Source organism: Sardina pilchardus, chromosome 5 (assembly GCF_963854185.1).
Source record: "Sardina pilchardus chromosome 5, fSarPil1.1, whole genome shotgun sequence".
NCBI classification, from domain to species: Eukaryota; Metazoa; Chordata; class Actinopteri; order Clupeiformes; family Clupeidae; genus Sardina; species Sardina pilchardus.
The window spans coordinates 9,085,064-9,099,905 of NC_084998.1; the positions used below are offsets into that span (position 1 = coordinate 9,085,064).

Genomic DNA, 14,842 nt, shown 5'->3' on the forward strand with positions numbered 1-14,842 from the left:
TCTTGTTAACTCAATTACGCCTCCTTCATGCAAAGATTCGAGCCGATACCTTAATACACGAGGCTGCTGGAAGGAATAAGACGTTCTGAGTGTTCTCCTGCCAGAGTCGGTCAGATCTCAAAGGCGACACAGACACTACTTGTTTCCTGTGTGTGCTGATAATGATCGTCAGAGGCCACTAAGCTAACCTGTTTCCTGTCCTTAATTAGCAGTGCTGACAGCCCCCTCATCACCCAGGGGGGGGGGGGGGCTGTGCCACAGAGACCACGGCCATGAAAGGGCCACCTTGTGTCCGACACAAAGTCCACTGGCAGGAGGAAGCATGATCTGACTGCAAGCCCCCCGACGTGGAAACCACTCACACCTGGGCCACCTCAAATCAACAGTGAAGGTGAACCAAATGGGAAGACATTGGCATGAGGAGGTGCATGGAGTGTCTGCATGCTTTTATTCTAATACACTGCTTCATAGGAGTATAGCATCAAGTCAGTCACACTCTTGTGGGATATTGATCTGGCCAGATATGTAACAGAGGTGGTTGTGAATCAGGTTCACCTTCTTTGATGTCAACAAAATTTTCTACAGGTGTACTAGAGGGCCAACTGTGAGACGAGCCCCAAAACAGGAATGGCTTTACAGGTGGTGGCAACTGGTCATTTTTCCATTTTCATCCTTCTTGACTGATTTTTCACTAGCTTTGCATTTGGATAGGGTCAGTGTTACTACTGGTAGCATAAGCCATGTATCTGGAGCCAACAGAGGTTGCACAGGTAGTCCAACTCCTCCGGAATAGTATGCCAATACTTTCCATTGCCAGAAAGATTGCTGTGTCTCCCACTGCAGTCTCAAGAGCATGGAAGAGATTCCAAGAGACAGGCAGTTGCTCTAGGGGTGCCTCTCATTTGGGGTTTTATATGTCCTCTCTCACTCCTCGGGCCTCGATCCTCACTGATCTACATAAAGAATGATGGGGCGAATACAGTGGGATAGTCTATCCGGTGTTAGTTATAGATCGGTGGGAACGCCCCTCGAGGATCGAGGAGGCATGTTGAGAAGCACCTTAGGAGAGCAGGGCAGGGTGGTAGAAGGTCAAGGAGGCCTTTACTACAACCATTCAAGGGCTGTGTCTGAAACATCAGTACACACGCTGGGCAGTGTGCATTTTCCGGAAGTTACGTCAGAATAGACTGTCCGAAAGTCAAGCGCTCTCACTAGTTGGGTACTTCGTTTGGCGTGATTTCCAAGCGTGCATCGATGCATCTTTTTTGCCCTCAGATATCCCATAATCCATTGCGCAGCGCAGGTCAAGCTCCATACGTCATGCAAATCGTCAGCACACCCCCCTCCCCGAGTCAAGTGACGCCAACTAGTTAGTGCTGTCCAAATGTAGGTAGGGACGCATACTGAGGAGCAAGCTTACTAAGACACTACTGGAAAGAAGGTACTATCCAGCGTGCACGCTTGACTTCTGGACACAGCCAAGTTGTCTTTCCATGGAGGCTTTTTCTATGAGGGCTTTACATGTCTTCCTATTGGGTCAGAACCCTGGGGTTGTGATCCCTTGTTCCTTTCTTGTGGAGAGGGAGTGGCCCCTCGGGTCTCCACTCCCCTTCTCTAATCAGGAAGGAGAGGGCACCTCCATGTGGCTCTGCTTTGTAACCCGTACCAAACAAACACAGCATGTCTACTTGAAAGAGAAGAAAAGGACAAAAGAGGGAAGTCGAAAACTTAAAAACAAACAAAAAAAAACCTAACCTCTGTACATTACAATGTCACAGAAGAAAGGAACCATATGTCTAATTAACAAAATCAAAATCCAGAGAGATTTTGCTACAAAGGTGCAGATTACCAGAATTGCATTTGCATATTGTAAAGTCTTTTTGACTTGACACTAACCATGAGTTTAGCCAATTAATTTAATCCATTTTACGATATGATTAATGGCACATATTTGCCATATATTTGATGTAAATATTATTTTAATATGAAATACATTGGATAGTTTTTGAAAATACTGCTCTTTGTTTCAGTAATCTCTAACCTTGCCATACAGTAACCATCAGGCTGTTTCATTACATTAGTTATTCATCTTGGTATGGAACCTAGCCTAAATTAAAAACGTACAGCATGGATTCTCTTGATACTTCTGCATAACATGGGCTACAAATTTGGTTTAACAGAAGAAACACAAACCCCAAGGACTGCTAACTAAAACCCAAAGATTTTACAAACAAATTCCATTGTATGTGTGGCATCTTGTCAGATTAAAATGGAATGTCCATAATAGGTGATAAACTGGGTAGATTTAATCATTTTTGTATTCATACAGCAATTGGCAAATGACGATGAAATGAGCTCCTATTTTCTGAAAAAGATGTACATAACCTCACTTGACAAGCTGTCACTTCACACAATTCAATAGCTCTGGTGAGACAAAGTGAGACTGGAGATGGAATACAATGTTCATGTTCTCTCAGGCTGAATGGCTTAAAGAAACTTAAACTACAATGGGATACATACTCTGGCCAGACATGTGAACATTTGTAATGCATCTGGCTCACACAGTTCAATCAGAAACATACAAAGAAACAATTAGGTCACAGATAACAATAGTATAGGCCTATTGTACTTTCAATATTGTGGTGAATATTGACTCATCAGCATTGAAACAGAAATATATACTTTTGAATTACTTTCGAGGATAGGCTATGTTTGGAGCTGGATATTCAAGCACAGAATCATGTGTAGGCACTATACTGTGCTTAAGTGATCTGTGATCACTAATTAATCATTCTACAGGTGACGGAGGGACAGGCTGTCTTGCTCCGAGCCAAATAACTCAACTGGGGATGACCAACTTCACAAAGATGTGTTGGATAATGTGGACGTGTCATTCGGCTTTATTCACACCTCATCTCCATTGACCAGGAGAAATCAACTGTGGGGATCTGTACAAGAGTTCTTGAGATGGTCTCTAAACGGTATCGGAAAAGTCACATATGTCCACCCTTCTGTACCATTTGCGAGAAGCGATTCGTTATGGTGAGCGTAGTATCGATGAAACGCTCCACACAGCTCTCAAGGCAGGTCTCTGTGCGCGAATCTAGCTTTGAACTTGGTTTGTCCATACACTTGTCCCAGCAGACATCAGTAAAGTTATGCACCTGTGAAACATACAATAAATATGTTTTTGTCCAAAGGTAGAATAGAAACATATAGAGGTCATGCATTGAGTAGGCTATCCGTGTAGGTTAACGTAGCGTAGCCTACCTGGGCTTGAAATTGTGCTTTCTGCTGTTCTATAGCTATCATTCGCTGAAGCTCAGCACTTTGTGCCGTTTCTGAGCCACCGGCAGATGATAAACCGTAATCAGAGCTAAAATCTGCCATCCTTAATATATTGGAATAGTCCGATTTGACGAAGGATCCCCACCAGCTGGCTCGAAGTAGGTATGGCTGGGCTGAAAAGCTGAAAGTCGGTCAGCGCATGTTTCCTGGGTCCTTCCTGTGTTACTGTCGCAATCAGGCAAACGTCATTGGACCTAAATCGGTTAAATTAACATCGTGCATTAAGGTGTCTGAACTGTAGTGATTCAATGTCCATCAAATTACTAAATAAGTGTCGATACAGATTTTTAAACATGGCTAACAAAAGTCTTATCCATATTTGTGTCTGTTGTTCTGGCGTTAGGTTAGCCACCTATCTGATTAAATAACGAAACGTCATTTACGTGCGACAAATATTGAAATTGATATTAAAAGTTCTCTGATAGAGTTTTAAAAACAAAACCATTCAGCGATCATCAGCGACACGAAGAGGTAGAGTGCACTTGATGATATCGACGAGACGATATGATATTTGATATTTGTCTCCCTCCGCATTTCACGTTAACCCCGGTTAACCCTCATCAGCATGACATTACTTCCATTACACTAGATGGCAGTATTTCAACATTTTTATTTTCGTTGTCAGAGTTTTGAATAACACAAGGCACGGCGGTGCAGTGACTGACCTTGTCCCACGAAGATGGCGAGTTTCGTCAGGCTAAGTTCTATCTGTCATCGAGGTGTAAAACGTAAGCATGATCTTTAAATTATCTTTCATGTTGGTGTTTTTGAGTCTCTGTAACATTAGCCTCTGAGCGAGATCAGCGCAAGCTTACGTGGAGGTAACCTCGCTAACGTCGAGTCAACGCTAGCAGTTGTGCGACTTCTTAACATTAACGTTACTCCTTATGACTAAAGTTACTCCCACACTATCTTAAACGTAACAAGGAATTGATTTCCAGATGTTTAGTGTTTTGTTTTGTCTTTTAACATGACCTATTTTCATTGTGTAGCTTTATTTACGAGGAGCAGTTTCTTACCTCGTGAATTGCTTGCATGTCGGGCGTTACGTGAGAAGGATTCCATGCAAGTTCAAGTCCATGCATCATCACATTCAGGTGAGAGATTATGTCGTTCATTAGTTATAAACATGTTAATTGATGGACTGTATTGTGTACTATCCGTAGGCTTTTCTGTGGAAGAGGCCTTTAAATGATATCCAAACCAAGCGACTTGTTCTGAATCAGCAGTCAGTTGATGTCTGAGAAAGACCGGGCAACCACTCTTTACTTTACCATTTCCCTTCCCTTGATATGTATCTGAATGTAGTTGTCTAACTTTGAGTATTGACATGAAGTCTGACTCTTCCATCTATGCAAGAAGATCAAATGTGTTTTTGCCTTTCTGCCATCATTAGCTGCGAGCGCCAAGGCAGCTTCCATGCACTGGACCGGTGAGCGGTTGCTGAGTGTGGTTCTGCTGGGTATGGTACCTGCTGCCTACCTGTACCCAGGTCCAGCAGTGGACTATACCGTGGCTGCAGCGCTCACTCTTCATGGCCACTGGTAAGGCAGATAATATTCCTAGCCAGTTCATTTGTTTACTACATTTCAGTGTTTATCTTGATTGTCTGTGCTCCCTGTTGATTTTGTACACATGGCTGCGCAATTTTGATGTTTTGTGTATAATTTCATGAAAAATACAAACCTGCATATTTTAATTTGAATAATGTGGCGCTGTTGGGGAGTATGCTGTTGTTGTTCCAGTTCTACATAAGTGAAATTAACTTAAATACATTTGCATGTTGAAAAAATGGAGGTCTGATCACAATGGTAACTGTCAAACTTTTAGCTTGCTAATGTTGAATAAATGTGACTTATCTTTTCTCTCTGTGGATACTTGTCTGCAGGGGGATTGGCCAAGTCCTAACAGACTATGTTCATGGTGAGACAAAAATCAAGCTTGCGAATGCTGGTTTATACACTTTATCCATGGTCACCTTTGCTGGGCTGTGCTACTTCAACTACAAAGATGTGGGGATCTGTAAAGCTATTGCCATGCTCTGGAGCATCTAGGGCACTGCAAGACAGTCCTGCCTCTCTGTGGAATCACAAAGGTTTCAGCTAATGTCATACACAACTTGAAGTCATGTTATTTTCTTATTTGGAGGACTGTCATTTGGCAGTGTTTGAGGCAAGGGCATCTAATTTATTTTATTATATGTTGTCTATATATTTTCTTGTTTGTTTTTTTTTGTTATTGTCATGCACAAACACTTTCTTTGCCTCACAAACACATGCCCTTGTAGTTGTACCTCTTGTCACTGTTAAAAAATGGTTTGCCCAATACTGTTTTTTTTTTTTTTTTTTTCAAATCTCCAAATGGCGAAGCATTCCAAAGCAGTTAAGCTGCAGTGTATGAAATATATTGCATGCCTTCCTTTGTATTTTTTGTCCATTCACACTCGAAGGAATGAACAGATTGTAAACACTTGTTTCTTTCACTGCCAAGTGTCCCCCTGATGATGCCTCATTAGTTCATGAAGGGAATTTGAACTGATCAATCTGTAAATCCCTCACATTGCCCATATGGGTAGCATTTCATAAAAGGAACTTACAAGGAAATATCTAAGAACTCATACTTGACTTGGGGCATTTATTTATTTTACAATACAGCAAATAAATATGTACTTAAAATATACTGTGCCATTTTTTTTTACTCACTGCACTTTTAACTGCAATTTCTCCACATGCCCTAGGCCAAATTATGTTATTCTCGCAGTATAAATCTTGTACCAAAATGTAGTTTATTATCAAATTGAAATAGTAGCCAAAATAAGTCAGCTCTGTTAGTTGAGCACATTACATTACACATATGTTCGAAGTGTTATTTTGATGTGTTGAATGAAATTCAGTGGGAGCCATACATCTAAGAATAGCGGTGACCATAAAATATTCTCCGGATACTATGACAGTATAGTGTGGTTGGCGCTGTTCACTGAACATAATAGCATCATTCTGACGAGCTAGAACGGCAAGATTTCAGTCTGAAGTTGACGGCAGCTGGAATGGGTAAGTGTTTTTCAAAGAGTGTCCCAAAGTAGGAGGATCTTTTTTGGGAGTCGTTGCTGAACATAGGCTACTGCCAGCTGACTGTCAAGACAGTTTTCACCCTGCTGATGGTGTGTTGTTGACATGATTATTCTGTGTGACATAATTGGGGGAAAACTTAAAACGCACCTCTCCTCACACACTGCACATTCGTGAGGAACCTAAATCATTCGTGGACGACCTTGCCATTTTTTGGGGGTGTGTAAACATCCTTTATCAAAGACCTAGCCTATCTGAGGCTATCTTTACGGAAACGACCTAAAGCGAAAACACAAGGGTGCGTTGCGTTGTGACGTAGACTACGTTTTATTCCGCGTCTAGATGTGCGTTTTGGGGAAATAATAAATGCATCCGCATCTTTAAAACCCGAAAGTAAGGTCTTAACATCCTTCCTCGATGCTCGTTCCTCCAGGCTCGTTCACACTGAGATAACACTAGACTATCCCATTGTTGCCGCCCCATTGTAGATCAATGAGGACGGGGACCGAGGAAGGATGGCCTTCCCCCACCAATTTGTTGGGTTGCATTTATTTTTCGTTAGATTGACCGTTTGGCCCTAAATTCGCAGAAAAAAACATTGGATCAAATTGTTTTGCAAACATTTTCCCTGCTGCAATAACCAAACTATTTCCACTCTGGTGGGTGTTTCAATGTTATAGCCTACGTTTTTAATCCCCTAAACGATCGGCCATAAGCAGGCACACCTGATGAAATATTGTGGTTTTCACCTGCACTTGACGTGTAAAGAGGGACATAGCCTATATTAGGGGAATATTCAACCATAATAAAGCCAAACCCTCCTCCATAGGCTACTGTGTGTCTGGGCAAAACAACACGTGCAGGTGAAAACCACAATATTTCATCAGGTGTGCCTGCTTATGGCCGAGTTTTAGGGGATTAAAAACGTAAATGATCTAGACTCTGGGATCCCATTGTTCCTCCAGGCTCGTTCCCACTGACCTATAACTAGACTATCCCATTGTTGCCGCCCCATTCTGTAGATTATGTGATAATGCTCGGAGAAAGGCTTTCTCCGAGCATTATCACATGATCCAGTCAATTAGAAACGATCACTGTTTTTCAGTTTTTTCTGATTGCTTATAAGCACATTTTGTATTGGCTGTTTTTGCAAAACTCATCACACAAATAACAAAACATTTCACCAAATTATCAAAACATTGTAGTTATCTTGCAAAAGCGAACACAGCTTGATTAACTCTCCACACCTTTGTAAACATGGTGTTTCTGTATCAAACAGTAAGCCATAAGTTAGGCCTACTAAGCACACAATGTGTCAACTACACACTGATGGTATGAATACAAGACACATCTGGCTTTTGCTTTATCTGTGCATAAGGTAGGCTACAGTATGTCAGTTTGAGGTCATACTTTTGTCATAGTTCTGTAAACATACAGGAATCCAAACTTCAAGTATTGGTGTTCACACTCATCAAAACAAATTTGTATTTATACAAAGTCAAAACACAAAATAGTAATTTCACTGAGACAAAACAACAACAACAAAAAAATCTGTCTACATCATGACGTCTCTCTGGATACGGCCACAAAATGTCATCTACATCGCATGCAATGTCCTCCTGTCCAAGGCAGGAGGGCTCCTTGTCCTTGTCGTCCTCTCCCTCTCGCTCCTTCACCTCCTTGTCCTCTTCCTCCTCTTTCTCCTACTTCTTCACCTCCACGTCCTCTTCCTAGGCCTCCTCTAATTCTCACTCTTCCTGCTCCCTCTATTGTACTCCACACGGATATCTTACCTGTGCCTTATTTACACTGCTTAGGCTGATTGCAAAGTGAACTAATGATCTAAAACAGTTTTCACATGTGAAAATGTGTCAGACAGTTGGCAAAATAGTGTTAATGATAGCCATACATGTGTATGATTTTGCTAGGAGTGTGTTGGAAATTTGGTAATTGAGTGCAAGCAGTGAGTTGTGTTTAAAGCTCCGCAAAAGGAGTGTTGTGCAGTGAACTGTGCCTACAGTTTTGCAAAGTGTGTGTTACAAAATTGCAAACTGAGTTCAAAGCAGTGTTTGTGCTTTTAGTTTTGCAAACTCAGTGAGTGGTTTTGCTATATGTGTTAATAGTTTTAGAAATTGTGCTACAAGAATCACGATGAGTGCTTAAGCATTCAGAAAAAACTATAACCGCAGCCAGGGCATTTTCACCTAAGTAGAACCAACATTTTTTTATTGCCATACCGTCTTGTTTTTCCCATGTTGAAAATGACTAGGCCTATACTGTGTCACTTATTTTCTTATGTTTGTGAAAAAGAAAGTAGGCCTAATTTTAGCCTACTTCTTAAAGTTCACCGACACTGATACATTTAAAGTTGAATAAACGGGAAAATGCTTATGGTGTGGATGTTGGCCCTATGTGCCCACCAACATGTTAGGCTATACAACTTGAGGGGTTTTCTTGGAAGCGTGTGTTACTATGAAACGCAAAAACATGCTCATGAGTAATTCTAGCAAAGTTAAGACATGGCGCATTTTTCAATAGAAATGTTATGTTCTCACGCAGTGTTTATTTCCAATCTTTGTTATAGGCTAGCCTGGAAGCTATGTAGGCTACACGGTCTAGCCTGGAAGCAGGAGTGTACCCATGTTCCCCGGGTCCTATGTTCCCCACTTTGTATGGGACCGGGGAACATAGGACCCTTTTTTTCTTAAATTTTGAAAAGGGTTCTATGTTCCCCGCTTCTCCGAAAAAAGGGTCCTATGTTCCCCGGTATGTATTGCGACCAGGGAACATAGGACCCTTTTTGAAAAAAAACAGGGGAACATAGAACCCGGGGAACATAGGGATGACCCCCCTGGAAGCCATGTAGGCTACACGGTCTGGCTAAAATGTTCTGCACAAACCTGTTTTGGCCTAGCCTAAACCCACGGCGTTGTAACATATAGCAGCATTATACATGTGTTATTATAGTTAATATAATAATTAATACTGTATTGAATGTGGGTGATTACTTCAGACTTTTCATTGAAAGCACAATTACGTTGGTAGCATCTTGAGCAAGACCTTACATTAGGTGCTCTGGGCAGGCTGCACGCACGCTGCTATATTTTATATGCTAGGCCTAGGCCTACAAATGCTCCGAACTTAACGCTTTAAATAGGCTAATGCATGTAGGCCATACATTTCATAATATTGGAAATGATTAATGATTATTGACTTTAAAGGGACACTTCACCGATTAGCATTAAGCTTTGTATCTTTAGAAAACCAGTCATGTTTTTGAATGGTCGTGCATTATCCAGTTTGCCTTGAGGTGGGAGAAATACGGATTTCAATGAAACCCATGAATAGGACTTCCTGCTTTCAATGATGTAAAATGATGATTTTTACATCATTGAAAGCAGGAAGTCCAACATTGAAATCCGTATTTCTCCCATCTCAAGGCAAACTGAGGGAATGATGCACAACCTTTCAAAAACATGACTGTTTTCCTAAAGATACAAAGCTTAATGCTAATCGGTGAAGTGTCCCTTTAATTATTAGGCTTCATGTAGACACGCAGGAACTGCAAACGATCTGCCACCTTAAAGTCACCAATGTAATCTTTATAATCAACTAACAGAGAAGTGAAAATCTGTCTGCAATGGCATAGTGACTCCGTCTGCATCGAATTACATGCAGCCTATAGGCTAAAACCCCTTTTAACCTAGGCTATCCTCACACAAGTAGAATCCATATCCTATCCCCATTCAGATAATAAAGACTGTGATTGTTATCTCCACCAAGGAGGCTATGTTTTCAGGAGGCGCTTGGCGGAGGTCTGCGCACTCGTAGTGGTTTTCTAGTTTTATAATGTCATTTTCAGAATTAGGCTATTCATGGGTTTCGTCAGGTCCCAATTTCCACAGGTGTATTACAGTTTTTTTCAATCGCTAACAAGCGTTTGTCCATTCATTGGACACATTTTCAAAACTCTAAACACAGACTCACACCTACAGAACACAATTGGCCAAATGGATAATTTTCCTTTCAAAAACACATGTTGTTACACCACATTTTGTTACATATACACTAACTCGTCATTTCTCTGCACACACTAGCTTTACCAAAACACTGGAAATCTGACACAAAATGAAAATTCTGTCAAAGAATAAAACTTATTTTCACTTCACAAGATACATGCAGTCAGTCAGAGTACACTAGGTTTCAAAATACTGGATATTGTTGACATTATAAAACTGCATAGACTTTTATGTTTCAGTTTTACAGGTATTTGCATGCTAAACATGCAATCCACCGTTTTACGCTAATTTTCTTGGTTTGGAACTATACAGTATATCCACATGTAATGTTCAAAGCATTCCAATAAGAAGCCAATCAAATTTGTATTTTACTGTTTATACAGGAGATACAATAGAAATACTGTTTACAGTATGATAGAACAGAAAAAGTTGTACAGTATTGCTTACAGTGAACAAAATATCCATGAAACACACTAGAGCATTCTGAACAAAAAACAACAGCAAAAAGCCCAGGTAAAAAGGGGGGAACAAAAAACCCCACAAAATTACTGTTTCATCAACATTCTCACCAGCCTTTCTTAGTGAAAGGATTGCATGGGCATAGTGGCTGAAATTTCATCACTGACTACTGTTCTTGCAGCCCTTGGAATGCCACCACCACACATTCTAACTGTGCGTTCAGACCAAAAGCATCAAAGTTGCTGGTGAAGCTCATAGCCCGACGCTCAACCCAGTTCGGCGCCAAAAGCGTCAAAGCCATGACGTGAAACATTCAAACCGACCACAAGCAGCAATCCTGCGAGTTTGACATTCTGATTAGTTGACGCCGAACCGTGTCATAGCTCATTACCATAAAGTTAACTGAGGTTCAACTTTTTTTTGACGCCCGTGACGCTCATGAAGCCACGCTCACGCCCAGAACGCTTTTGATGCCGGTAACGCCGACTCTCCATAGAAAATGAATGATTTCTGGCGCTCTTGACGCTTTTGACGGTCTTGGTCTGAACGCACAGTTACACCTCTACCTTGCCCTCTCCTTGGGCCTACTCTTCTCCCTGGCCCTGCTCCTCTCACTGGCCTGCCCTTCTTCCTGGGCCCCTTTGCTCTTACTATTCCTTGTACAGACATCACAGTGTTTGTCTTTTTCTGTTTTTGTTTAAAAAAAACATCACTCCTCAAAGTCCTCCTTTTACTACTATGTCAATGTCATATGAAAAAAATAACCCCCGCCACTGAGTCTAAGCCAGACTGGAATTGGCTGTGGTTGGCCCAATTTACCCAACAACACGTGTGTCATTTATTCAATTGTTTGTTTATTATCAGCTGAGATATATTGCTTTTGGACTGATATCATTGCAGAAGCAGAGGTTTTTATAGGCCTACTGTATCTAAGGTTTGGAATGTTGTGTTTGCTATTGTGGGATGTTGTGTGTTAACATTCGTAAATAATAGAAAAACAATCCATAATTTTGTTAAGAAGTATAGCTTGTCTGTTAAGAAAATTTAGGCATTGTGGAAATGTATTCACTGACTGCATACTGTGTGAAAACGACATGAAATGTGTGAATGGTATGGCCACAAAAGACCGATGGTGCTAACTGTGTTAAGAGTTTTGAAAATGTGTCAAATGAATGGACAAACGCTTGTTAGCGATTGAAAAAAGCTGTAATCAAGCACCGTGCAGTCTGCATTGATAATCAAGGTGATTGATTAATACACGTGGAAAGGGACCTGATGAAACCCATGCATGCATGAATAGCCTACATTTTATGGTTTTCTGATTGAAGCATTCAATCAGAAATGGGCCAGAGATGTCAACGTCGCATAAGCCTATAGTGGCACAATTCACAAGACCAAATAAAAATGGCACATATCATTATTGCCATACTTTGCTACTTTGAACATTCTAGCTCTGGTAGTCGTATAAATTCAGAAGGCTTTTCTCCCTAAGCAACCTTAATCTATGCCAAAGCCATCGATATCTCAGATATCGATGGCTTTGATCTATGCGTATTTTTACTAAAATACTATTTAAGGTTTTAAGGTCAAAATAAGGGGCGAAAAGAAGGGGGTTAGTTTCGTAGTGATTGTTGTAGTGAGAGTGTATCAGTCAAGACATTACAATGTGTAGGTTACATTTGATTACATCTTCTGTCCTTAGTTAGTTTCTCCTTTGGACATGTGACAGTAGGCCCACAATTTAGGCCTAACAGTTTCATGGAGTAATTGATCAAAAGTCCACACATGACTGAAAGGATTATCATCAACCCGGGAGTACACACTGTAGCCTACATGGACACTGTACACTGTACATTATTCTTATTGCACTCTATCTTTTTTAGTATTTTCCTAGAATTATTATTAGAATTGCTTAAAATGCTTAAAAGCTGAAAAAACATCAGCCAAATGTAATGTAAATGTAATTTAATCCCTGGAGTCCAAATTGTTCCAAACACACATCTCAATCTCTGTGATTTTTTCCCTAGAAACATATAAGTGACACCATTAGAAACCTTGAATCAACTAGTTTCCGAGATTCCAAATCAAATATATTTGTTTTAAAAGAAAATGTATCAATGGCGGTTTGTAAAAACAATAAAAGGGAATTCTAGGATTGCTGTCCTCGCATGACCTGCTGTCCTCAAATGACCTGCCGCAGGATTTCTGTCCTCAAATGACCTGCCGCAGGCCCATTCAAAAAGCCCGTTCAACTTCATTTGCATTTGATAGAGCCACTCAAGAGACACATTTATATTTATTAGGTTGACTTTTTTCACTTTGTAGTAGATAACATTTTTGAATGGTCATCTTACTTTTGTGTAGCCAACACCTTTGTTTTCAAGTTTCCATTTCAAAAGTCTTTGGGTAGATATTTATAGTGTGTGTTTTTACAAGGCTTGAAAACCTTTGAAAAGCACTTTTTATATTGTGTTTACACTGAATTGTAATAAAAGCTCATTTCATTACATCCACGTCACTCATATCATTATTGCTGATGTCTTCTAGATAGAATATTACCATCTGTGCCACTTTTTCACAGATGTTTTTAGTTAGATGAAAAACGTAAAAAAAAATCAAGGTGTAGCAGACTGCCTCAAAGTGTCTGAAAGGCCCCGGTGTGTGTATTGCCTTGGGTATGAAGGATTTTGTAATGCCAATGTAGGATTTTGTAATGCCAATGTAGTGACCTAAGGATTGGGGTAATGTGCTCATTTCTTTTTGTTTTGGTTAACACCCAGCTGCATTTTGTATGGTTTGTAGGTGCTTTTGTATAGTGACTTTTTGGGCAGAGGCACTTCAATCACACAGAGACGTGAAAACCTGTCTGCCTGGCATACTTTCGCCTCTGTCTGCCCTCACATACACCGAATTACCATGCGGCTTGATAGAGGTTTCATGCAGCCACGTAGAGTACACTGTTTCCCACCAGTTTGGCGAGTTTGGCAAAGTAGGCCTTGTACAGTCCCGTGTCGGTGTCCCGTGCACATGGCGTGCGACAAGAATCGCGTACGTCTTCACGTCTTCACGTCTTCATCGCACGTAAATGTCCACGGAAGAGCATCCTTACTCCCAGCCGACTGCTCCAGGCCCTAAAAGGCCCCGCATATACCCAATACACATAGCCTACTCGTCTAGACTTTTGACTTCGACCACTTAACCTTGCCACTCTCCAGATCCTTTGTTGGCATATAACTATTGGTCTGAACTTTAGGAGCTGAGGTCTTGAGTACCAATACGTTCATAAGGACAGTCTCCCATTATTATTTTTACATTGGTAGACACACAGAAACTGCAAAGGATCTGTCACCTTCATGTCACCAATCTAATCTTTACAATCAATTCCACATGGAGACATGAAAACCTGTCAGCCTGGCATCATTGGGACTTTGTCTGCCCTTACACACATTGAATTACAATGTGGCTTAAACATTGTTAAACCCTTTACCTTTCCTGTAATCCTCACACAAGTAGAATCTTTATCCCCATTCAGATAGTAAGAATGTGATTGTTTTATGATATTATCTTCTTTTTTTATTATTTATGTTTGCTAAATTATAGGCTTTTATGGTTTTCTGGTTGAAGAATTCAAATGGGCCCTTATATGTCAACAGGACATGTGTCACAATTCACCTATAGCCAAATATAAATGCCATATCTGTCTAGACTCATTCTACTCTAATTTGTAAGTAAAAAGACTTTCTATACAAATGTATATACAGTATTCCCCAGTCAGCAAATTAGGCTATTTGTGTTTAAGCTAATCTTTGTCCCCGTTGCTTCCTAAATCCCCCTTGTGTGGTGCAGACCCCCTGAAGGAGGATTGTGATCATGAGGACCTTGGTTGTTCACCACATATTTCATTAGTGGTAGTGGCATAGCAGTGCCTATGGATGACTCCCTCTCCTG

At 40.7% G+C, this 14,842-nt stretch overlaps 2 protein-coding genes across 2 annotated transcripts; one reads left to right on the plus strand and one right to left on the minus strand.

Moving 5' to 3' along the window:
- Nucleotides 1-2,284: 2,284 nt before the first annotated feature.
- On the minus strand, nucleotides 2,285-3,516 carry timm8b (translocase of inner mitochondrial membrane 8 homolog B (yeast)). Its single transcript, XM_062536306.1, is given in 3 exon segments — nucleotides 2,285-3,089; nucleotides 3,092-3,149; nucleotides 3,272-3,516. Coding segments are annotated over 3 exon segments (273 nt in total). The 5' UTR covers nucleotides 3,391-3,516; the 3' UTR covers nucleotides 2,285-2,993.
- Nucleotides 3,517-3,795: 279 nt separating this feature from the next.
- On the plus strand, nucleotides 3,796-6,023 carry sdhda (succinate dehydrogenase complex, subunit D, integral membrane protein a). The gene is made up of 5 exons (XM_062536305.1): nucleotides 3,796-3,819; nucleotides 3,974-4,076; nucleotides 4,341-4,445; nucleotides 4,745-4,892; nucleotides 5,237-6,023. The coding sequence occupies exons 2-5, from the start codon at nucleotides 4,028-4,030 to the stop codon at nucleotides 5,400-5,402; spliced, it is 468 nt and encodes a 155-aa protein (XP_062392289.1). The 5' UTR covers nucleotides 3,796-3,819; nucleotides 3,974-4,027; the 3' UTR covers nucleotides 5,403-6,023.
- The last annotated feature ends 8,819 nt before the right edge of the window (nucleotides 6,024-14,842 follow it).